Raw genomic sequence first — 24,492 nt, forward strand, 5'->3', positions numbered from 1 at the left:
GGGCGGTACCTAGTAAATAGGGGTGGCGAATAGTAAAACCCATAATTTATTGCTACTTCAGCTTCAATTGCTCGAATCATTTTGTACCATTTAAGTTAAGGGTGTATAACGAGCTAAATTAGTCAGGTTGTGAGTATTTTTGTTAGAAATCATGAACTTATCCTTAGTTGATATTTTGTGCCAAGTTGAGGGTGCAAAATGAACGTTTGAATATGTATTTTATGCAAATATGCTTACAATCCGTTTATACATGTTAACACCAATTGACAGCCTTACTCAGCAGTCATTTTGAGTAACCTATTGAACAAACATAAATTCAGTGAAATAAAATGATAAAATAAGCCATCTATTTAATGAAGATATAGTTAGTATAAATTTAACTAAAACAAATAATTTTGAGATGTATATAATTAACACAAAGGAAAGTTGAAAATTATCCTCCATTTAACATTGAGGACAATAACATTTATCCTATAAAACTAAATTAAATCCAAAAACTAGAAGAAAATGAAAAAAAAAAGATCAACCATTGATTAATTAAACCAATTATAAGGTTAATTAATCCTCACCATCAAATTAATATCTCCTTCCTCTCTAGCTACTAATTAATCAATATTTTTCTTAAAATATACTTACTTAATTAGGTAAAGCTAGCTAGCAAGTACAGTAGAATTCAGCAAGCTCTTCCATGGAGCCCAATTGAGAACCGCCGCTAGTTTGAAGCATCCACAACAAATGTTCAAACAAAACAACTTCACAAGAAACAACCACTTCACCACCGTCACCCCCATCAAAACCGCCGGACCTCTCTAACATTTCTTGAAACAAAGGATGACAAATGATCTCTCCGCTCAAAAGATACCGCCGCCGTGATTTTCCGACGTAAACTTCCCGGAGTTGATCGTTATTACTAGAGTTAGTTGCTGCTGCAGAAATGGAGGAGTTTGATCGAGCTAGCTTGGTTAAAGATGGCCATCGTTTTATTGCTGACTTGAGCTTCGTAAGTTTTCCGGTCTTGGCCATTAATGTTTTGAGTTCTTGAATTTATGAAGAAGAAAAAAAGATTTGAGAATTTGGTGGGGAGAAATGGAAGGGAAGGTTCGGATTATATAGTCCGGGGAGCGGTGGGAGAGTGAAGTAAAAATGGTACGTGCATGGCCCACTGTTTGATATATACCAGCTAAGAGAGAGACGTTTTAATGGTGTAATACCAAAACCAGTTGTTTTTGGCCTTTTTCATTTTTGTTTCTTATTCTCTATTTTTATCTTTCCCAAAATTACAATTTATTGTAGAATCGTACTAAAATAAAAATAAGCAAAGTTTTATATAATAAAATTTAAATATACAATTTGATAAATATTAATAAATAATTCAATATATATAGCACCTCTCCGATTACACTGACGATTTGTTGAATTCTACTAGTATATAAGGATCATCATTTCAAGAATTTAAATGTATAGTACTAACATAAAAAAATTTGATTAACTCAATAAAACCGATATACAAACTGAAAATAAAACTATAAATAATTTATTTTCATACAAGATAAAATATCAGAGAGATTTGTTTAATAAATTATAGAATACATAAAAGCAAGTATTAATATAGACAGAGAGAAGAAAATTTTTCTCTCACCCTCCAAAAGAGAAAATGAAAAGTAAATTTTTAAAGAAAAGGGAGAGTAAAAGAATAAAGAGAGGTATTGATGTAAATTTTTTATCGGAAAAATCCATCCGGAAGCCCTGTATTATATATATTATTTTTGTTTAGGAAGTTCATATACTATTTTTTGTTCTTTCAATCCCTTTAATTATTTATTTTTGATTTTTCTGCTTTTTATATTATTGGAGAAAAAAATTGTAAATAAAGGAACTAAAAAAAAGTGTGAAAATTAAAAATTAGATAAATAAAGATACTGAAAAAAAAATACAAGAGCTTTCTATTTTTTTTAAAGATAGGTTGCAAGCAAATCATCCCCTCCAAACACTTAAAAGGTGAAGTTTTATTAGAAAAAGAGTTGAGAGAGAAAGAGTTTAGAAATGAAGGCAAGTGATAATAGCTCTATATAGTTATTTTTTAATTTTATATAATTAAGTCGATTGGATTTTTTAATGAAAATAGAAAAAATATCTTATGCCTATTTCAAATCAAATAGAATTAAAACAAAAAAATATCATTTTTGCTTTCAAAATCTATCACAATATTTTAGTATATTTTTTAAATGATTAATTATATAAAAGTGTGTGTATATAAAAACAGGGTTAATCACTCAAAACCCCCCACCTTTAATCTCTTTTGCAAATATATCCTGACGTAGGAATTTTTCCAATTTTACCCTAATTTGCCCTTTTATGTTTCAATTGTACCCCAAAACATTAAATTAACTTCTTTTCACTTATAAAAAAGTTCAAAATAATCTTTTATTTTTTATATTATTAATAATATTAGGGTCTAATTGAAATTTAGGCTAAAAATGAAGGATTATTTTAAATTTTTTCTAAGTGAAAAGAGGTTAATTTAATGGTTTGGGTACAATTGAAACATAAAAGTGCAAATTATGGTAAAATTGAAGAAATTTCTATGTCGGGGTATATTTATAAAAGGGGCTAAAGGTGAGGGGTTTTTGAGTGATTAGGCCTAAAAACAGTGGCAGGAGCATCATTTTAGAGTTTAAAATATTAAAATAGAGAAAAGCTACTCTGTTTCTTCTATGTTTTCTTTTCTCTTTTTAAATATTAAATGATATATTGTTCAACTTTTTTTTAATCAAACCACAAGATATTTATAAACCATCAACTTAAGATATGATATAGACATAACTTTTTGCAACTATTAATTAATGAAAACCATAGTCATATTTATATAAGATGTGGTAATCAATGAGTTATAATTCAAATATTATAAATGTAGGATAATTTTTGCTTGGATCGTGAGTTAAATTTTCTCTACAAGCGTTCTCTTTTCTCCAGTTATATATAAAAAGAAAATTAATATAGTTTTCATTAATTGGTAGTTATAAAAAGTTACATTTCATATCATATTTTAAGTGGATGGTTTAAAATCTCCATGACGAACCAAATTTATCTCGAAATTTCCTAAAAACGACATCTCTTTAAAAGATAACTAATTTATAAAAAATTTCTGGCCGGTAGAGAGGAGGCGGCCGGCAACTCCCTCCGCCCATATATGCAGAAAGACATGAAGGGTGATTATTAGGAAATAAGAATCTTGAGAGTGAAGTAGGGAGGGAGAGTGTTGTTCTTTGCATGATTAACAGCAACAATAGTTGTTGGCAGGTAAGCAGGCAGTGGCTCCCATTTGTAAAACACCAACTACAACGGTTTCTAAACCTTTTCTTTTTGTGCATTACAATTATAGTCCACTTACCATTTCTTGTAATTTTACATAGTTACAGTATCTCAATAGATGTACAAATTTCATTTATGTCCCATGGAATATTTTTTACAATTTTACTGTTTCTTGAAAAAAACATATTTAACGAAAAATATTATTTTTGTTTATGATCAATTTAAATCAGCCGAAATTCACATACTATAAATGTCGTGATCGAACCAACAACCTCAAAATGCACTTAGAGAGGTATGATAATTAGACTAAACCCTCACTTGTAATTTAGTACTATAAAGATATATTTTTTTGGCTGTTTAGGAAAATTATTAACAACTCATAGAAAGCTTTAGAAAGCAAGTTGATTATGGGCAAATTAGAGAGCCAAATGGTGGTGCAGGTTAGTTGCAATCAACAGTGGTCCAAGTTCAGTGTCTAGCTTTGGATAGTAACGTTCTACTAGTTCAAACCACGCCCACCAAACTCTATAAATTATTTATAATCCCCTCTCTCATTAACAAATTAAATTTGATGAAATTGACAAAATTTTATTGAAAAAAGATGTACTTGTTGCTTCTAAAAAAATTTCATTTATTACTTTTTAAATATTACCCCATATTTTAACTTTTGAAAATTTTATTAAACGGATTTTTTTAATGTTTTCCGGTTACTAACATGTTAAATAAATAAACAACTCCATATTTATTTATGTCGTATTGATAAAAGAAGTGATCATAATGTACATTCATATTTATGTATGAAATCTTAATTAACTAACTACATCATCAAATATGAAAGTTATTTCAATTTAATTAATATATGATAACTGAAAAACTACTAAAAACATTTTGATATACTTCTTAAAATTGAAATATCAAGTTAAAAGAAAAGTTTAAATGCTAAAATATAGACTTTTAAATTTGATGAAAAAGATGGAAATTTATTTATTGAAGACTTAATTTTGGCAATGTCTGACACTAATTATATAATTTTTGCGATTTTAAATACCGAGCAATTTTCCATTAAAAAATATTAATGTGGATATTAGAATAAACATTGTTTCGGTATCTGCATCAACAGTTTTTGATGGAAAATTATTTGGTGTTTAAAATTATAAGAATATAAAAGTTGGTGTCTAATATTATTAAAATTGAAAATTCGTGTAAAAAATTATGAAATAAGTTAAAATTTTTAATTTTTAAAATAATTAAACCTTGATTAAATATTTTTGTTATAGTTAAAGCGAAGCAAATCTTGATGAAAAAGATTTCTTAGGTTTTAGGACATGTGCTAACTTTTGGAGAAGTAATTAATAGCAACTTAAACAAGAAGTTGGTATAAGAATCATGTGCTTTATAGAACAAGGGAACAAACAATTAAGATCATATGTGATATGTAAATATTGGAAGCTATTTTAAATCATGTGCAACTCCAACTTATCAGCTAACTAATCATTGTTAGTTGCTGCTTAACAAAATCATTACTTAGATTATAAATAAATACAAGACTTATAAAAGAATTTGCTCTATTTATGTGGTCCAAAGAATAAATAATGTTTTTTTAAAGGGTTAATGTCAAAAAAATCACGAACTTTACCCGTTTTTTTATTTTAATCACGCAGTTTAGATTTTCTCATTTTTATGCACGAACTACCATTTTTTTTCAAATTCATGCACGGTGCTAAGGTGGCACTCATTAATTGGTGTAAAATGACCTCCACCTCAGCGAATTACACCAATGGAGCCGTGACACCTCAGTATTGTGCATGAATTTATGAAAAAGTGGTAGTTCGTACATGAAAATGAGAAAATTTAAACTGCGTGATTAAAATGAGAAAACGTGTAAAGTTAGTGAATTTTAATGTCATCAACCATTTTTTAAATAACAATATTATATATAATTGTGTAGTGATTCGAATATTGTATATGTATAGAAAGCGAGTTTTTATTTCATGCAATTGTATTTATGATAGAAATTTTTTAATTATTATTTATTTTGTTTATTATTAAATATTCCACATAACTAACGTACTATTGGTTTGTTGCATGATTGACATGACGCATCAATTGTGTTGTATAATTATCCATAAGAAAATTGAGTATGACTTGGTTGGGTAAGTATTTTAAAAATTAAAGGATTACTTGCTCCAAAAATCACCAACTTTCGCGTGTTTTTGGTATTTGACACGAACTTTTAATTTTGGCATATAAATACACGAACTATCAATTTCTGACATATATGACCAAGTTTCCGTTTTAGGTATTAAACGTTGCCGTTTTAAGTCAAAAACGGTGCCGTTTTATGTCAAAAACGGTGCCCATGTTATATATGTAATAGAAGAATTCTTGTCTTGCTTGAATGAGGATGATACTTTTTTTCTCTATTTCTATTTGTAGAAATGGGTTTATAGTGGCTACTATATATATCGAACAATTAAAACAAAGCAGCCGGACTGCTGTTGTGGCTATTATTAATGGCTCGAGCATTTAAAAAGGTGTTACCTTTAAATTAAAGGAGACATGTGGTGTTTTTAGAATAAACAGAGGATCAATTCACTCTCTTGAACTTGGCACAAAAAATTGAAAGTTATTTTCGTGAATTTTGTTACAAACAAAGCGGCAACTATATCATTTAGCATCAAAAAGTTCATCTGACACAAAAACACTCCATAAAAAGAGTAGATTTGATAATTGCAAAAATTAATCTTAATTAATTTTAATTTAATACTAATTATATATAATTAAAACATTAAACCTAAACTTAATTCTCATCATTAGTCCCCTATATATACAATACCCTTTCTTATAAGAGTCTATGATATAAGTGAAAAATAGAGTAAGATGAGTCAAAACCCCTTCGTAGGAAAAGGGAGAAACTGCCACCATCGCCGTCCTACCAGTGGAATCGGCCGCCTAACTTCTCCTAAGCTAACACATTAGTTTTGCTTGTGGAAAATGAAATATTTGGAAAGTGGGACGATTTTTACATCAAACAAATTAAGTTTGGTGAAATTGATAAAAAAAAAAAATATTAAAGGAAAACAATATACTTGTGTATCTAGACATTTTTAATTTATTTCTTTTTATATATTTACATTTTGATATTGGAAAATTTTAGTAAACAAGATTCTAATGTTTCTTTGGTTGTGCATAGTTTTAAGTCTATATTATTATGTCGTATTGATAAAAGAAGTGACAATAACGTGTAAAATTGATACACATTCATATTTATATATGAAATTTAAGTTAACCAACTACATCATCAACTATAAAACTTTTTAATTTAATTAATATATAATGACCGAAAAACAACTAAAAGTATTTTGAATATACTTATTAAATCAAATTAGAGAGCCAAATGGTGGTGCAGGTTAGTTGCAATCAACAGTGGTCCAAGTTCAGTGTCTAGCTTTGGATAGTAACGTTCTACTAGTTCAAACCACGCCCACCAAACTCTTTAAATTATTTATATTCCCCTCTCCAATATTTATACCTAACAAATTAAATTTGATGAAATTAATTGACAAAATTGAATTGAAAAAAATGTACTTGTTGTATCTAGAATTTTTTTCATTTATTACTTTTTAAATATTTTAACTTTTGAAAATTTTATTACACAAGATTTTTAATGTTTTCCCGGTTACTAACATGTTAAATAAATAACTCTATATTTATTTATGTCATATTGATAAAAGAAGTGATCATAATGTACATTTATATTTATATGTGAAATCTTAATTAACTAACTACATCATCAAATATGAAAGTTATATTAATTTAATTTATATGATAACTGAAAAACTACTAAAAACATTTTGATATACTTCTTAAAATTGAAATATCAAGTTAAAAGAAAAGTTTAAATGCTAAAATATAGACTTTTAAATTTGATGAAAAAGATGGAAATTTATTTTTGAAGACTTAATTGTTTTAAAAATTATGAATTTTAGCGTGATTTACAATTTTAACAAGAATTTCTAATTTTGGCAATGTTTGACACTAATTATATAATTTTTGTGATTCTAAACACCGAGATAATTTCTATTAAAAATATTGATGTGGATATTAGAATAAACATTGTTTCAGTGTACGCATCGGCAATTTTTGATGAAAAAATATTTGGTGTTCAAAATTATAAGAATATAAAAGTTGGTATCTAATAATATTAAAATTGAAAATTCGTGAAGTAAGTTAAAATTTCTAATTTTTTAAATAAATAAACTTTGATTAAATATTCTTGTTATAGTTAAAGCGAAGCAAATCTTGATGAAAAAGATTTCTTAGGTTTTTGGACATGTGCTAACTTTTGGAGAAGTAATTAATAGCAACTTAAACAAGAAGTTGGTATAAGAATCATGTGCTTTATAGATATTGGATGCGCAAGTAACAGGATAATCAGAATCCCAATCTGATTATGATTAGACTTCCAAATTTGATTATGATTAGACATCCTATTTTGATTAGGACTATTTTAGACTGTATATATATACATATGTAAACAACAAATCAAAAACATAGAATCATTATTATTCAATTCTACAATTGCTTTCATCTTCTCTAATTATTCACATGGTATCAGAGCCTATTTGATCCTTTATCTAAACACAAACCCTAAAATTCTAAAACCATACTATGTCGAAAGAAGTTGAGGATGCCGCCGCCGCCGCACACGCTGCCGCCGCAGTTTCATCCTCCGCTCCTGCTCAGTCCCTCACTACTCAGGATCGTCAGGCTTTTGGTCCAGCACTTACTAATGACCAATGGACTGCGGTTCTTAATCTTTACAACTCTATGAATGTTACGTCCGACAAGTCAGGCAAACTTTTTTGGATATTAGATACAGGCGCATCTTTCCACATGACAGGCGATAGATCTCTTCTTCGGGATATCATCTCGGTTCCTCCTATTGCTATCACTTTACCGGATGGTCGCGTTTCATCGGCTGTTCATACCGGCAGTTTGACGTTTGGTTCAATTCAGCTTCACAACGTCTTATACATACCAAATTTAGATTGTCATTTATTGTCTTTATATCAGCTTGTTCATGATCTACGCCTGCTTGTTCTAATGACTGATCGTGTGGTTGTTTTACAGGAAATCAGTACGAGGATTGTGATTGGCGTGGGTAAGCCGCGAAACAGGGTCTATTGGCTGCAGACGTTTTCATCGGATAGTCGTGCTTGTTCTGCTCACTCTTCAGCATCTTCTGCCAGTCTTTGGCACAACCGTCTCGGTCATCCTTCTGCATAAACCTTGTCTTCTATTACTACTTTGGCTTTAGATAGTTCTAGTTTATCTACAATAAATCCTTGTGATGTATGTTACAAGTCTAAACAAACTCGTTTGTCTTTTCCTTCAAGTTATAATAAAGCAGATTGTTTATTTGATCTTATACACTGCGATGTATGGGGGCCCTATAGTACACCTTCTTCTAGTGGTGCCTCTTATTTTCTTACTATTTTAGATGATTACTCCAGGGCTGTATGGGTACATCTGTTCGTTTCCAAGACTGAGGTTTCAACTTTACTGCGTAATTCCTTTGCCATGGTTAGCACTCAGTTTCATAAACAGATTCGACGAGTGCGTGCCGACAATGGCACTGAGTTCCTTCTACTTCGACCTTTCTTTGCCTCCAATGGTGTTGTGTTTGAAACATCATGTGTGTCTACACCACAACAAAATGGACGTGTCGAACGAAAGCATCGTCATCTTCTTAATGTGGCTCGTGCCTTGCGCTTTACAGCTCATCTTCCGCTGGATTTTTGGGGTGAGTGCGTCTCTACAGCTGCGTTCCTTATCAATCGCACTCCTTCTTCTGCTATTGAGGGCCGAACGCCATATGAATTACTTTATGGCCGTGCTCCCTCCTATGATTCTCTACGTGTCTTCGGGTCTCTTTGCTTTGCTGCGCAAGTTCCGAAACATGGTGACAAGTTTAGCAGTCGAAGTCGGAAGTGTATATTTCTCGGCTATCTGCAAGGTAAGAAAGGGTGGTTATTATATGATCTAGAGACTCGGGTTATATTTGCAAGCCGAGATGTAGTATTCTACGAATCACATTTTCCTTTCTCTCTTGGAAATACCTCGGCGTCAGGTCAACTGCAAGACCGATCTCCGGCTGTCTTTGATGACACTTCACCGTCAGATGAACAACCCGACAGGGGGAGTTCAGAAATCGCTGCTATACCTCCAGCAGAGGTGATCCTACCACCCATTGTTCCGCAAGTTTCTCCGCAAACAGAAATTGCGCCAACTTCTATTTCGCGCAGCGATCGTATTCGCCGGCCACCGTCTCATCTAAACGACTATGTTTGTCGCACTACTCGCCATATAGACTCCGTCGGCACTTCATCAATACCCATGTCCTCTTCACATACCTCAGGTACTCGGCTTCCTATCGAAAATTTTGTTTCTTGTGCTAAATTTTCTGCTTCCCATAGTGGTTTTCTTGCAGCTGTTACCGCCGGGGATGAACCGGCTCATTTCAGGCAGGCCATTAATCATCAACATTGGCGGGATGCAATGAGTGCAGAACTCAATGCTCTTTCCGCTAATCACACATGGACACTTACTCCTTTACCACCCGGGAAACATCCAATTGGATCCAAATGGGTCTATCGTATTAAGTACAACTCAAACGGGACTATTGAACGATATAAGGCGCGACTTGTTGTGCTCGGTAATCGCCAAGTGGAGGGCGTTGATTTTAATGAGACGTTTGCCCCTGTTGCTCGCATGGCCTCAGTACGTGTGTTTCTATCCGTCGCATCCGTTCGGCAGTGGGCGCTTCATCAAATGGACGTCCATAACGCTTTCCTTCATGGCGACTTAGATGAGGAGGTGTATATGAATCCACCTTTGGGTCTTCTCGGTGTCCCTCCTGGTCATGTTTGTCGTCTTCGCAAGTCTCTCTATGGACTACGGCAAGCTCCGCGTAATTGGTTTGCAAAATTGGCCTCTGCTTTGCGCCATTATGGCTTCAAACAGAGCTATGCTGATTACTCATTGTTCTCTTATTTTCGACATCAGACATGTATTCATGTTCTAGTCCATGTTGATGATCTCATCATTGCCGGTAATGACTCTGCTACTATAGCTCGTTTTAAGATTTACTTAAGTTCTTGCTTCCATATGAAGGATTTGGGGGCTTTGAAGTATTTTTTAGGTATTGAGATAGCTCGAAGCGACAAGGGTCTTTTTCTTTCTCAGCGAAAGTATGCGTTGGATATTCTTTCCGAGTCCGGTCTTTTGGGAGCTAAGCCGGCCGCTTTTCCCATGGATCAAAATCATCATCTTGCGTCTTCTACCGCTGATCTTCTCTAATTATTCACAATAGAACAAGGGAACAGACAATTAAGATCATACTATGTGATATGTAAATATTGGAAGCTATTTGAAATCATGTGCAACTCCAACTTATCAGCTAACTAATCATTGTTAGTTGCTGCTTAACAAAATCATTACTTAGATTATAAATAAATACAAGACTTATAAAAGAATTTTCTCTATTTATGTGGTCCAAAGAATAAATAATGTTTTTTAAAGGGCTAATGTCAAAAATTACGAATTTTACACAATTTTTCAGTTTAATCACGCAGTTTAAATTTTTCATTCTTAAGCACGAACTACCACTTTTTTCAATTTCATGCATGGTGCTGAGGTGGCATTCATTCGTTGGTGTAAAATGACCTCCAGTTCGTTGAATTACACCAATGGAGCCGTGACACATCAGCTCCGTACATGAATTTGAGAAAAAGTGGTAGTTCGTGTATGAAAATGAGAAAATTTAAACTGCGTGATTAAAATGAGAAAACGTGTAAAGTTTGTGAATTTTTATGACATTGACTCTTTTTTAAATAATAATATTATATATAATTGTGTAGTGATTCGAATATTGCATATAGAAAGTGAGTTTTTATTTCATGCAACCGTATTTATGATAGAAAATCTTTTAATTATTATTTATTTTGTTTATCATTAATATTTCACATGACTAATGCGTTATTGGTTTGTTGCATTTGTGTTGAATAATTACCCATAAAAACTTGAGTATGACTTGGTTGGGTAAGTATTTTAAAAAATAAATTCTTTGAAGAGTAATATATATATTCTGTCTTGTTCAGCTTTTGTATAATATTTCTTAAAAAGTTGAAATCCAATTTCACTTTCACTAAAAATTAACTTTTTTTAAATAAAAAATCTCATTAAATCCTGTTTTTATAGGTAAATAAATGTAAAAGATAATAAAATTTTTAAATTTAATTATTATTCGTGAGGAAATATGTTGTCGCTCACATCTTTGAATTTATAGATGGATAATGTATGACTCGAATTATTTAACCGGTTTAACTCAAAAAACGTGACAAGAATTTAAATAACGTAACCACTATTCTAACAACTACAAATATTAATATGAAAATCTTGAGATTCAGGCAAAATTAACATCCATTCTACTCCTAAGCTAACCTATTGCATGAATTGAGGATTGGAAAGCACAAGACTTTGAATTTGTTGATTGATTTGATACATTTTACAAAATAAAAATCCTAACTATTTATAGAGGATAGACTCTAAAAGAAAATCTAATCTAATAAAATACAATTTTTTATTTAAATAAATATTAAGCTAAATAAATAAGATGAATAGTAATTAAAAAAACTACATAAATAGTTTTTAAGCTCGGAAATATGAATTATATCTATTTAAAATTCAATAAACTGAAATAATATTGATCAAGTTTGAACTAAATGGATATCATTTTTTTATTCGGCTCAGTTGTCAATTCCTATAAATGGTAGCCCATCTAAAAATTTCAATATAGGTAGACACGTCAGACAAGATAGTCCTCTTTTTCCAATGCTATTCGTTTTGGCAGTTGAAGGTTTAAAGGCAAATTTTATTAAGGCAAACAAGTCGGGTTTGATTGATGGTTATATTAAACCTGACTATATCTTACAATTTGCGTATGTCACATTATTGTTTGTTCCAAATGATCTGACTATGATTAGTAACTTATTGCGCATTCTTCAAGCGTAGAAATCAAACGATTGAAAGTTGAGAATCAAACAACATACGCTAGAATTAATCAGCATAAAAAAATTATGCATTCAATTTTACTACAAATAACGTGAAATTAAATAAATGAATGTGACATATTGTACTTACGGACTTTGGCATACTCGCTTTACGAGTCGATTAACCTTACATACAAATAAAATTTACTCCCTCCGTCCCATTTAAGAAGGGACAAATGACCTTTTCACATATATTAAGAAAACATTAACTACTATGGTGTTTTCTTATTTTACCCCTATTTATGATAGTGTTGTATTTTGTGTATAGACTAATAGTCATTAATTATGGAAAGACAAAAGGGGGTAAAAAAGGAAAATTCATATAAATTGGCACAAAAAACACGATATGGCCTTCTTAAGTGGGACAAATAAAAATGAGATATGTCCCTTCTTAAATGGGCCGGAGGGAGTATCTAATAAAGCAATGACAACATAAATGATGACAATAAAACATCAATAATGTATATGAAAACATATAGGAGAACTTACGGATCATATGGCCAAACTAGAGAGCTTGAGATGCTGAGTGCGCCATGTGGTGAGGGAAGAATAACTATGATTACAGCCCCATATCTCCGTTAACAGATAGGTTGAATAGCTCTACTTGAGAAAATATTTATTGCATTAGAAATTTACAGTGGTGTGTTTATCATAAAGGGCATAAAAGCCGAGCTTAAGGGGATCCAACCCAGATAGGCATATTTGAACATACAGACTTTGCTATCACCTCAAGCATAGCCTAAGTGTAATTGTTCAGTTGAGACATACAATTGAGCATGTGACACGTCTATGGCCTGAGGTAAACTCCCTTGTAGGAAATTGTTATTCAAAATCTTATAACTGATTAAATTCAGTCTCCCGATTCAATATATCAACCCCACCACCCCCCACCCCACCCCGGCCCCATTATGTCCTCCCAATTCTTTGCATGCCAAATAGCTCCTTCGGAGGTGTATTCATAAGAACTGACCATTCAGCCATGTTGAAATTTAATATGTATGCACGGAGCGGTCCGAATAACACCACGTATGGAAGTCCAGTAGGTAGGCACCTTCCAAACTAATACGCAATTTGTTCTTTTGAAGTGTAGAATATTGGATTGCAAAAGGGTTGGCATTATTGTGCAATTGTAATTTTGGGTTCCATAAGTAGACAACATACTTGAATAATAATCCTACTACTCCTTTAAATGGACTAACATTTTGTCCATGTTATGCCAATCGACTCGGTTACTTTCTCCGAATCCTAAAGTTATTAACTGTGTCGGAGTTAACAACAAAACTGACGATACATATACAACGGAAGGCAATATTGTCAGCAGAATGCAAATGATATTCAGGACAAACCAAAAATTAGCATATAATATTCGTACCTTAGAATCGACAAGTGAACGTATAAATTTGGAGTAGCGCTTAATGTCTGCGTCTTTAATATCCTCAAAGCCTAATGGAGTAGATGGTGGATTCGCCAAAAGACCCCCTCAAAATGATGTCAGTGGTGTTTATATTGGAGTGTCTATGAGCAGGAACATCATGGGTGATCTTGGTAGTGATAGAACCAGGACCAAATGTCGAGGGGGGGGGGTTAGATTTCAAGTAAAATTTTGAATTTATATTGTCGATTAAAATTTAGTTTTAGATTTTTGAAAAAGAAGGGTAAAAATGTCTTTATGGTTTTAAATAGGGGCTAAACTACTCATTTACCCAAAACATTGAAAAAAGGGCAAAATATAAAAAAAAAACACAAATTGGAAAATGGGAGGGTTTGTCATTAATCCTTGGTGACTCTCCGGCGAGGCCGGATGGCCGCACGGGCTCGCCCGTACCTAGTTCCACCTCTGGATTTTGAATTTAGACAAATAATCTTTTTTTAAATGAATTTTCCTTTTTTGTTATGTTTGACCTGAATTGTCTGTATTTAATATTATAACGCAAAATCAACTATTAATTTAAATGGCAGATGAAAAGAAGCTAAAACAAAAACCAAGAAAGTCAATTTCTGATAATTACAAAATAAAATACATACTAACATTGCCAAAAGTAAATTTTCTAAAATATGATCTCTTTTGAATGGCAAAAACTTTACCTTATTTAACAATTTCATCTCCAATCTTGAATTTTGTAGGAGGAGGTGGTGAAGATAAGGGCTGCTTTTAAATAGTTTAGTGGTTTCACCTAAATCTTGTGGGTAGTATGCGACGGTTGCAAAAGATAAGGGCCCATAATTTAAATCTGACATCTCTTTGTTTTAGGCCTGTAAACTACAGCCCAATTCTGTCAACAGCGCATGCAGTCGTGGCTCGTTCACATGTTGCCACGTACCTTGTTCTTGCAATAGGACAATACACTGACACTCTACATTCCTTTAGATTGTTCCCGACTTTTCTTTGGACCGCTCTCGAACTTTCCTTTCTCTTCTTTATGTACTCCTCAATTTTCCTTCTAACCAAACAATCAAAATTACTCGCTCTTTCTCACATTTTCTCTCATAATTCTCCCGAGAAACAAACACCCTCTTTTGGCTGTGACAGATTTTGTTTTAAGTAAAGAATATGAGCAGAGTTGCAGATTCAAATGTGTTTGATGCAGTCACCCATTTATTTAGTTTCCCTGAAAACTTTGAGAAATTTATGATCCATTCAAGGGCTAATGACCCAGTTGATCAGAACAAGGGCTATGAAAGTATTCCTGTTGACATTTTAGACACCCCTGAAGATTTCATCTTTTACATGGATGTCCCTGGCTTGTCCAAGTCTGACATTCAGGTACGTACGATAAACTTAAATGACCCATGATTTTATTACTGTATGGAGCTAAATGTGTGTAGTGTGTACATATATGTACAGGTGAATGTTGAAGATGAGAATATATTGGTGGTTAAAAGTGGAGGGAAGAGGAAACGTGAAGATGGGGAAGAAGAAGGCTGCAAATATATAAGGCTGGAGAGAAGGGCGCCACAGAAGCTGATGAGGAAGTTCCGGCTACCGGAAAATGCTGACGTGTCCGGTATTACGGCTAAATGTGAAAATGGGGTGTTGAGTGTTGTTGTTAAGAAGCATCCTCCACCTCCTAAGCCCAAGAAAGTTGAAATCACCGTCTCATAATGGGAATAAATTTTAGGGATTTTGATTTTGCATCTCTTGCTGGTTGTAGTCTTGTAGATGGCTAAGAATGGGTTAGGTGAATTGTTTTTCTTGAAACTAAATTTGGTGGTGAATTAAGTAGTGTTGTTATGTATGTAGCTTCCTTAGGACTATGTTCATGTAATGTCAAGAATTAAGCGCAGTTGTTTTTTTTTTTTTGATAATTTGGGAAGGGGGAGCACTTGTGGGAGAAATCGAACCCACGATCTAGCATTTTTCTGCGTAGCGCTTATACTATTTGAGCTAAAGCTCATTGGTTAAGCGCAGTTGTTATGTTGTAGTTTAATCATTAATATATAATGTGCATTTTTTTGGGAAATTAATTTCGCTTTCTTATATTGAGTTGTGGAAATTTAGAGTTAGAAATTTTGAGCTAGAGACTTGCTAGATGTAATTATTGTTTCACATTTTCACTATAAGTCTTACTCTATCATATAACCTACTGGCTCATGCAGTATAAACTTTAGCTTTTCCCGTGTGATAAAATTATTTATAATCAAAATCAAGTGGCCAGTTAAATTTTTACATGATACAAGCAATGCTGTAATTGTTAATATTTGCAATTAATTGCACTTAAGAAAGAATGGTATCAAAAATGAACTTATTTTCATGATGGTTTTGTAATGATTAATAAATATTTACAAGGCGGATTATGTGCTCCGCCCAAACATACCTTTCTTTACTTGGGATGAATATGTGAACAGAAGAATCTCGTGCTTCAGAAAGGCTGAAACTGTGACAATTGGGATGATCTGTTGCTCTTTTATTCTATGTATGGCAATCCACATCCTTCGGATAGGATCACGGGGATAATGACTCAATTGAGTAGTATGATCAGAAACTCCGTAAAATTACAACGGGCACAGTGTCTCCCCGTGTCTTACCCAGTCGGCAAAGTGCTTTGAAAATTCATCCACGAGGTTGTTCGAAGAGAGGCCCATTGCTGTCTGATCACTTCCCTGGAGTTTGAAGGAAACACTATAGCGTGAGTCACTGCAGCCACTATAGGCTGGGATCGAGATTAAACACATTGAGTCAAATTGTAAGATATCTAAAACAGTGTAGAATGCTGGCGAACAGATTAAAAAGTGAATTATCAACAGAAGATGTCTTGAGATGAAAAATAGGCTACGAACAAAGAAATCACAAGTTGAAAATTGGAGTTTACACAGGCGAAAAGAATCAGACGTATGGTTAATAGGAGTAAATTCACAAGAATGTAAAACATTTCAAACCGAATAAAGTAGAAGAAGTCGGTTCAGTTGATTTTTCAGTTTGATTTGCACTAAAATTTAACTGAATGTTTTTTTGGTCTAGAACCAATCTAAATCGAAAAATTAAGTACTTTTTCATAGTGTCAAACTGAATTGAACCGCATTTGCCGGTTCAGTTATTTGGTTTGGTTTTGCACACCCCTACGTATAGTTTAGGTGAACAGACCAACGCTTTGCTTTTTTTCTTTTACCCTACTTCTTCCTCTTCCCTTTCAGAGAAATCACACTCCTACACTTATCCCATGCAACCTTTTGCATCATTTGAAATTTCAAATAAAAGAACATGCATGAACCGCTTTGGCAAAAGAACTGGAAACATAAATTAAACATACCTTCAAGCAAGATCCAGATTCACTAGCAGGTGTGTCACTTCTCATTTCATTCACAAGATACTCGGATGATAGGCCAGCAATTGACCTGTATTCATCAAATTATCAGTGGATGGATTATTGTTTTTAGCCGCCGCCACACATGACGAAACTAACAGAGGCAAAATATAGTACCTATCAAAATGATCTTCATCGAAAGAATTTCCTGACGAAGAAAGCCATTCCAAATCAAGAAAATTTGAGCAGTTGCATGTTTCCCCATGTTCATCATAACAAATACGATCATTATCAAATTCTTCTTCTTCGATTTCTTTAAAAAGTCGCCTACGGGGCATTGTGGGAGTGTACCTAAAACAACATTCATATCTAATTAGCCTGAATGCAGCTGCATCACAATCATAAGTCCGTGATTATACAGGTACGAGTAAGACTTGATCAAACCTAGAATGCGATATATCACTTTCACAGGTTGAGATCTCTGGAGTAGAATCTGAAAGACCGTTATTAAATCCTTGCTCTCCTGGGAAAAGCTTATTTTGTCCACCACTGGCAGTTAGGAATAATGAGTCACATTCACAAAGGAGGTCGCCATCTGATAATGATCTTCTAATGAATGACGACCTACAGAGAATACATAATTAACTACATGAGTGTAGTACTTCTGCAAATGGAACTATTAAGTTATGGAATTAGTAGCGTAATCACAAATCATTACATGATCATTGCATCTCTATTCATTTGTTTCTGTTATGTCAATCCTTGCAAAAGAATACTTGAACACACATAATTACCAGAACCGGGTATAACAATTAAATTGCTAAAAACTTTCAAATAAACAGTCGGAAATTTTTAGAATATCCGTAAAAGGTGCAGAGAAAATCACAAAAATAGAACTGGAAGTATGAAGCACAGACGTTTTAACTAAAACATCCTAAAGAATATATACTTGCAGATTGTTTTCACAAAATCTATCTGTAGATGAAACAGCTAGAAGCATACACTTGAAAAATAGAAAATAAAAACTTCAGCTTTCAAAAAGCGGGCTGGCGTTAAAAAAATTAGTCCATGGCGTCCATTCTGGCCTTTGTTTTTTAAAGTCAATGAAAGCAATTCATACTACTTTTAATTTTAGAAATATTGCGAGCAAACTATAACACTTTGACACCCGGGGACAGTTTGTCATAAAACAGAAGTTCTCAAAACAATAATGAGTATCTGCAACTATGAAGGAAATAGTACCTCGTGCCCTCATCTACAACATCAAGACCACGCGCTCTAACATTGTGGTGTTGATCTGAACCCAATTCCCAGAGTGCTGGCTTTCCCTGTTGTGGCTGGAAGTGACCCAAGAACCTGCTTGAAAATACATTGAATAAATAACCTTTCCCATCCCGGTCCGTATTTTCTATATATACGATACATAATGCAAAATCCAACAATAGGAATTAACTCACACATTAATGGCATGTTGTTTCTCAGCGTCCATGTAGGCATTACTGTAGTAACGCTGTAAAGTTCTGAAGAACTCCTGTGAATGAGTTGCAGCTTTCCACTGTCCTCTCCTCTCAGAAAAAATCTGTTCATGATTCACATGCACTTGTAAAACGTAATCGAGAAAACAAGAAACATCCAAGCTAGAAAACACTGAAGAGAAAGGAAGATTTTTAAGGACATATGACACAATTTGGCTTTGAAATGCCAATACCTACTTCATAATGCATGGAAAAAAAAACATTCACAGCATACAAAGAGACAATTTATTTCATTTCATCTGTTCATTATTTAATTAGACGGACTACTATTCTGATGGACTTTATGATCATCGTGAAATCAATCCATTGAAGTTTGTCAACAAAAAAATCAAAATAAAAGCCGGATACTAAAACCTGTCACACACAGATCAAAGATGCAAACCAACCATGGCCAGAAAATAAATTAGCAGCAGTAATTTACATTTCCAGCTGTATTTCCAACTAATTCAAAAATGATTACCTTGTTGTGCGCTGCAGACCCGCCATACTGTAGTGCAAGTGTATCACCCATTATCTCATAGTTCTTCATTAAATCCTCTGCCAATGGATTATGCAGATCGATAATGGTTGATTCCATAAGTCCAAGTGCATGCAGTTGATGACCAAGAGCCACCAAACCATAGGCATATTGGGCAACATTTGTGCGATCCAAACAATCTATGCAATTAGTCCTCAGAACCCCCCTTTGGAACATCGGGACCTTGAAACTCAGATTCCCACATGCCCCAGAATTATTCTTGCCAATTTCTGGAGCTGAAGTCCTTCCAAATTCATTTCCACCATCACTTCTCCTGAAGAATATTTGTATTGCCAACCTCATAAGTGACAAGGAAGTAAGCGGAAACAAATGAAATTTGGATAAAAGGATAAATGGTCATAATAAAAAATAGCTTTCCTAAGCAACTTCTGATTGGAAAATAATTTGCTCAAAGTCATTTCCCCCTATCTTTCAAGGACTGTCTAATTTGGCGTTCTATAAGCTACACGAGCCCACTTGAAAATCAAATTTAAAAAATTGGAAAACAGTTTCTTTAACCGTTGGAAAAGAGTTTCTTTTATACATGAATATATTAAAGGTGAAAACCAATGTTCAAAAGATGGTATAAAAGGTAAGAGCAGTCCTTATCATGAGAGGATAACACAAAATGCTGTAGAGCTAGAACTTTAACTCACTCGGAATAGGATAAACTAGACCGTTCCGTGGGCCTCAAACTCGGCGTAACTTGACAATAAAAGATCCCAGTTAAATTTACTGCATATTCTGCCACTTTGCTCAGAAGTAACAGCACATTGGTAGCCCTGTTCTCAGAAAAAATCAAAACTGCATTCAGAATACTGAAATAATTTCCGAAAAAACTGAAGTGAGATTGATGCGGGCTACGTACTTTCTGGAATACCTATGCAAATCCCAATGTAGAAACCTCAGTCGATTCTCCTCGGATAATCCTTTATTTATACATTTAATAGCATTAGCAAACTCTGTACGGAGGATACTCTCCCGAGGCTTTTTTTCATGTGTCTGCCACTCAAAGTAATTTCCAGAAAATGATTACAACAAAGACCTTTAAAAATACACAAGAACACGCCCCATAATAGATAAAGGAGCGTACCTTTATTAAATTTAAAATAATTATTGGATTTCCGTATCTCTTTACGAGATTTTCAAAATGGAGTTTTGTGGCCTCATAATTTTGGTCCTCCTTCGATACTGCAAACAGGAAAAAGATGAGCATATTTATGAGGAGATGTCACCGACAAATTACAGTTTAGTGTGACAAATGCGTACATATAATGTCGGGTTTAATATTCAAACGCGAAGTTTCTTGGGACCAGAAAAGTGGAATTGAACCCCGATGCTGAACAGCGGAACTTATTTGCACTGGATATCCATCAGCAATATCTTCAAACACAATTTGTTCTGTTTCCACGTCATTCGCCACTCTGCCCTTCTTATTCACACCACGTTTTAAATACCTATACAAGAAAGGGAAGGAAAGAAGGAATAAAATTTACTTGAGAATACTCAATACAGGGAAAGAAGCAAATGAAATAAATGTCAAATAAAGCATGATTTTGGAGGTTTATCACATTTAAATACAAATATAAAAGCTGACAATGGCAAAAAAATCCGTGTAGAGTAAAGCATTAACAGGCTGTTTGAAAGACAATACAAACCTTGTTCCAGCATAATGCCGTGATCGTCTAGCAATAAGAGTCAACTTAAAGTCCCTGCCTGATACTGAAAGTTTGACCTACATATCAGAGCAGGAAAAAATAGAGAATATTTAGAGCTAGCACAAAAGTTTGCATGACAATTTGCATCGTCTTTTGACCAAAATATGAGGAAAAAATGCAAGGCCTTATAAAGTACACTGATTTCAAAATTTAACTTCACTGCAAGCTAGATGAACTCATAAAAATATTATGTTGTAGATTTAACTTACACTTGCTAAAATAACAGTATTGACTCCCAACTCAAATTGTGACCAAAGTAGGAAGAGATTTAAACATAGGGAAGTGAAAATATGGGAACGAGGCACATGCCAAGACACTGAAGATCAGCACTCCAATCAATTTGTTTATGCATTCAAAACATCTAAATATTTTATACAGGCAGTGGATCAAAATAAAACATACCTGTTTAAAAAAGCCATACACTAATGCCACTGTCCATATAGTATGTTTGAGGTTATTTCGTATTTCTCGAGTTAAGAATTCATTCCAAACGAACATAGATTCATAGTGAACTTTCCCCGTCTCATTATTACTTATATTCTTCTGAAGACAATGCATGACATGGTATGAGTAGCTGAAAAAGAAATCCCTTGAAAGATCTACCGTGCATAGGAGCTTTTTGTATCTACATCATCGTTGCAAAAGAACAAAAAAAACAAAGGCAAGAAAAGTTAGAGCGTGATGAATTATATTATCAAGGGTGAAGAAATATTATAGAATAGTAAGTTAATCATTAATAAACCAAGAAGCTGAATTCAAAAAGGGCAAAAAGAAAAGAACAAGGAAAAGGAAGTTGTCCCCAACAAACCCTGATGATACCTTGTTTCATTCAAATTGTTAATTTAACATCATCACAACAGCAATGATTTTGTCCCTGTACAGATGCAGGAAATAAAGAAGCAATAGCTACTACGCGGCATTATCAACTAAGTATAATTTTGGATTAGAAACTCTACTAGTTTCATCTAAAATTAATGAATAAGAGCAGTGGGATGTACCATCGGAAGAACTCAAATAATTTATGGAAGAGACAAGGCCACATCATTACTAACACTGAAGGGTGTGCCAACAGAAATAGCGCAGAAATTACCTCCACAGTGTTGAACTTGTCTACTTCTAATAGATGATGCCAAACTCAGGTAATATGTCCCAAAAAGCATATAGAAAGAAAATAAAATGATAAAAACATCACAAAATCTAATTACAAACGAACAGTGCACAGTTTCAATTACTAATTTCATAGGTCTCTTTAGAAGTACCAAATACATATTACATTTACATGGAGAATGGACAAAAGACCTGTTCTCGTTCTTAGAATTAGTCATATTGGAGCGCACAGAAGAATTTGGAATTGGAATCATCTCGCTCTTGGTGATGGCATATATCGCATGGCCGCAAATTGCACCAATTTTCTTTCTTTCTGTTATTATCAGCATGTAATAAGGTCCCAAGAATTTAACAAAACCTAGTTTGAAGGGGGAAAAAATCATCAATTCCATCATAAAATTCAAGAAAGAGCTTACAAATACATATAGAAGAATCATGTATACATACCAACTATTCCATAGCAAGTAGTGACTTTATTGAGTCCACCAGTTGACTTATTCCCTTCATCTATCCGCTTTAGCAGTTCACGGCATTCAATTTCTGAGTATGTTGTATAATCTTCAAGAATATTCAGTTCAGATGGATCTAATCTATCAATCTTTAAAACTCTCCAATACGCTCTGCTCTTGTCTCGTCCTATCATATAAAAATTCTGTTCCATATACCAAACGTCGAACAAATTATCCATTAGAAACTCCGTAAATTATGCAGTAATTTCTTACTTGATGTAGTAGATTTCAAGATCAATGTTAGCATATTTGCATATTTGAATGTTTGATACATAAGCTTTAATTATCAATTGGCAGACTCTCATCAACATCGACACGCAAATACCGAGGAAAAACAAGAATTTAACAGAAAAATCGTATCTGACTCAAAAATAGGGCAACTCCAGCATAAAAAATAATAGCATTGAATTTACGTGGATAGCTTGATGAATAATCAAATTAAATTCAAAATCTAATAATCAACTAATATATAATCACACAAAAACAAGATGATCTAATTAAACAAACAAACTCTAAATTCTTAAGTTCATCACATGAGTAAACTCAAATTAAAACTCAAAAAAAAAAAAAACATAACAGCAACTACGCTATAAAACGACGCAGCACAGTAAACAAAAGTCAAACCACTCAAAATTAAAAAACAATCGAAGCAAAACAGAATTTAATAAGTAAATAAGATTATCATACCGAGTAAGTCTCATAGAGCACGAACTTCTGCAAGTAGAAAGAATTAGGGTCGGGTAAACCGCCGGAACTATAAGTATCCATATGTTAATCGGATCTTATGTTTATATATGGATCTTCTTGCCCGAGCAGAGCAGTTCTAGGTCCTCTCAGCTCCGGTCAACTCTTCACACTAAAACAAAAATTTCCTTCACTTCTCTCAAATCAATAATTCACTAACTCTTCACACAAAAGCCAAAAAAATAAAAAATTATCAAAACAAATTTACAATAACCTATCACAGCTCTACATATATACATACACAAATTAACCGATACATTATTAAACGAAGAAAATATACAGAGCAAAATTCAGCTTAAAAACGCAGCGTTTTGGAGAGACAGTGAGACACAGTAGATCGATGAGAAACAGAGAGCAAGATGAAGACGAGAGAGACGGAGATGCCGCAAAACAGAGAGTAGAAAATAATTGCTGGTTTAATTTTAATTTATATTTTGAGATATTAATATTTTGTTTTTGATAGTGTACACGAAAATTACGCCGCGACTTTTTTGTATTTTAATTGTGTTTTTTAATTTATAGTATATTTTTTGAATTATTCGTTTGGAGCTGTAATAAGTAATAACGAACTAATGATGACTCGGCGAGAGAGTTCAAAAAGTTGGGATTGTTTTTTGGAAGGGAAATATTTTTTGAGGTGCGTTAGTGATCAATGATTGGAATGAGTATATGTTTCACTCGTTATTCCATTTTGGTTACAGTGTAAGACAGTTATTATATACCTGAATTTAACATTTAAATACGTAATTTTTATTGAAAACAATGTATATAAAATATTATGAGATTACTGGTTGTATATGTTTATACCAATGAGTTATAACTCAAATTTCTATAAACACCGGACATCGTCCTGCTTGATTGTGAACAGGAGCGGATTCGACCTTTTGGCTGACGGAACGATTGCTCCGTTAAATTTTTGGGCTTTTTACATAAACATCTAATATTTGCAAAAATATATCTTTTATACGGGTAAGAGTTTTCAATATGAAAACTACCATCCACGCTGGACATTATTACTTTTATACGGAAAAAATATATTTTCTACTCCAGGTCAAATCCTCATAAACCAAATATTTTTCTCTCTCCTCAATTTTCTCTCTCCTTTCTCTCTCAACTCACCTTTTGTTCTTCGCACCAATCCGCCTCCGTCGTTCCATTTCCATCGTTTCTCTTCCATTGTTCCACCTCCGTCGTT

At 33.3% G+C, this 24,492-nt stretch overlaps 3 protein-coding genes and 1 long non-coding RNA gene across 5 annotated transcripts; 1 reads left to right on the forward strand and 3 right to left on the reverse strand.

Annotated features, from left to right (window-relative positions):
• Positions 1-365: 365 nt before the first annotated feature.
• On the reverse strand, positions 366-1,103 carry LOC126682493 (auxin-responsive protein SAUR78-like). The gene has a single exon (XM_050378205.2). It carries the CDS (start codon positions 1,021-1,023, stop codon positions 655-657), a length of 369 nt encoding a protein of 122 aa, XP_050234162.1. The 5' UTR covers positions 1,024-1,103; the 3' UTR covers positions 366-654.
• Positions 1,104-12,405: 11,302 nt separating this feature from the next.
• On the reverse strand, positions 12,406-14,792 carry LOC126679929 (uncharacterized). The gene is made up of 2 exons (XR_007641006.1): positions 13,798-14,792; positions 12,406-13,025 (listed from the first exon to the last, which is right to left on the reverse strand). It is a non-coding gene; the product is annotated as an uncharacterized LOC126679929 (long non-coding RNA).
• Positions 14,793-14,872: 80 nt separating this feature from the next.
• On the forward strand, positions 14,873-15,886 carry LOC126679928 (17.4 kDa class III heat shock protein). Its single transcript, XM_050374952.2, has 2 exons — positions 14,873-15,189; positions 15,271-15,886. The coding sequence occupies exons 1-2, from the start codon at positions 14,977-14,979 to the stop codon at positions 15,526-15,528; spliced, it is 471 nt and encodes a 156-aa protein (XP_050230909.1). The 5' UTR covers positions 14,873-14,976; the 3' UTR covers positions 15,529-15,886.
• Positions 15,887-16,151: 265 nt separating this feature from the next.
• Positions 16,152-23,740, reverse strand: LOC126680893 (phosphoinositide phosphatase SAC2-like). 2 transcript variants are annotated; one of them, XM_050376161.2, is made up of 16 exons: positions 23,241-23,740; positions 22,492-22,696; positions 22,237-22,402; positions 21,340-21,562; positions 20,878-20,954; positions 20,489-20,676; positions 20,313-20,410; positions 20,100-20,221; positions 19,876-20,001; positions 19,163-19,493; positions 18,625-18,746; positions 18,410-18,523; positions 17,612-17,791; positions 17,345-17,518; positions 17,174-17,258; positions 16,152-16,526 (listed from the first exon to the last, which is right to left on the reverse strand). In XM_050376161.2, the coding sequence occupies exons 1-16, from the start codon at positions 23,319-23,321 to the stop codon at positions 16,419-16,421; spliced, it is 2,400 nt and encodes a 799-aa protein (XP_050232118.1). In that variant the 5' UTR covers positions 23,322-23,740; the 3' UTR covers positions 16,152-16,418. The 2 variants fall into 2 exon arrangements, with proteins under 2 accessions (XP_050232118.1, XP_050232117.1); XM_050376160.2 differs by having other exon boundaries at positions 20,088-20,221; positions 23,241-23,739.
• Positions 23,741-24,492: the final 752 nt, after the last annotated feature.

This window comes from Mercurialis annua, linkage group LG5 (assembly GCF_937616625.2).
Source record: "Mercurialis annua linkage group LG5, ddMerAnnu1.2, whole genome shotgun sequence".
NCBI classification, from domain to species: Eukaryota; Viridiplantae; Streptophyta; class Magnoliopsida; order Malpighiales; family Euphorbiaceae; genus Mercurialis; species Mercurialis annua.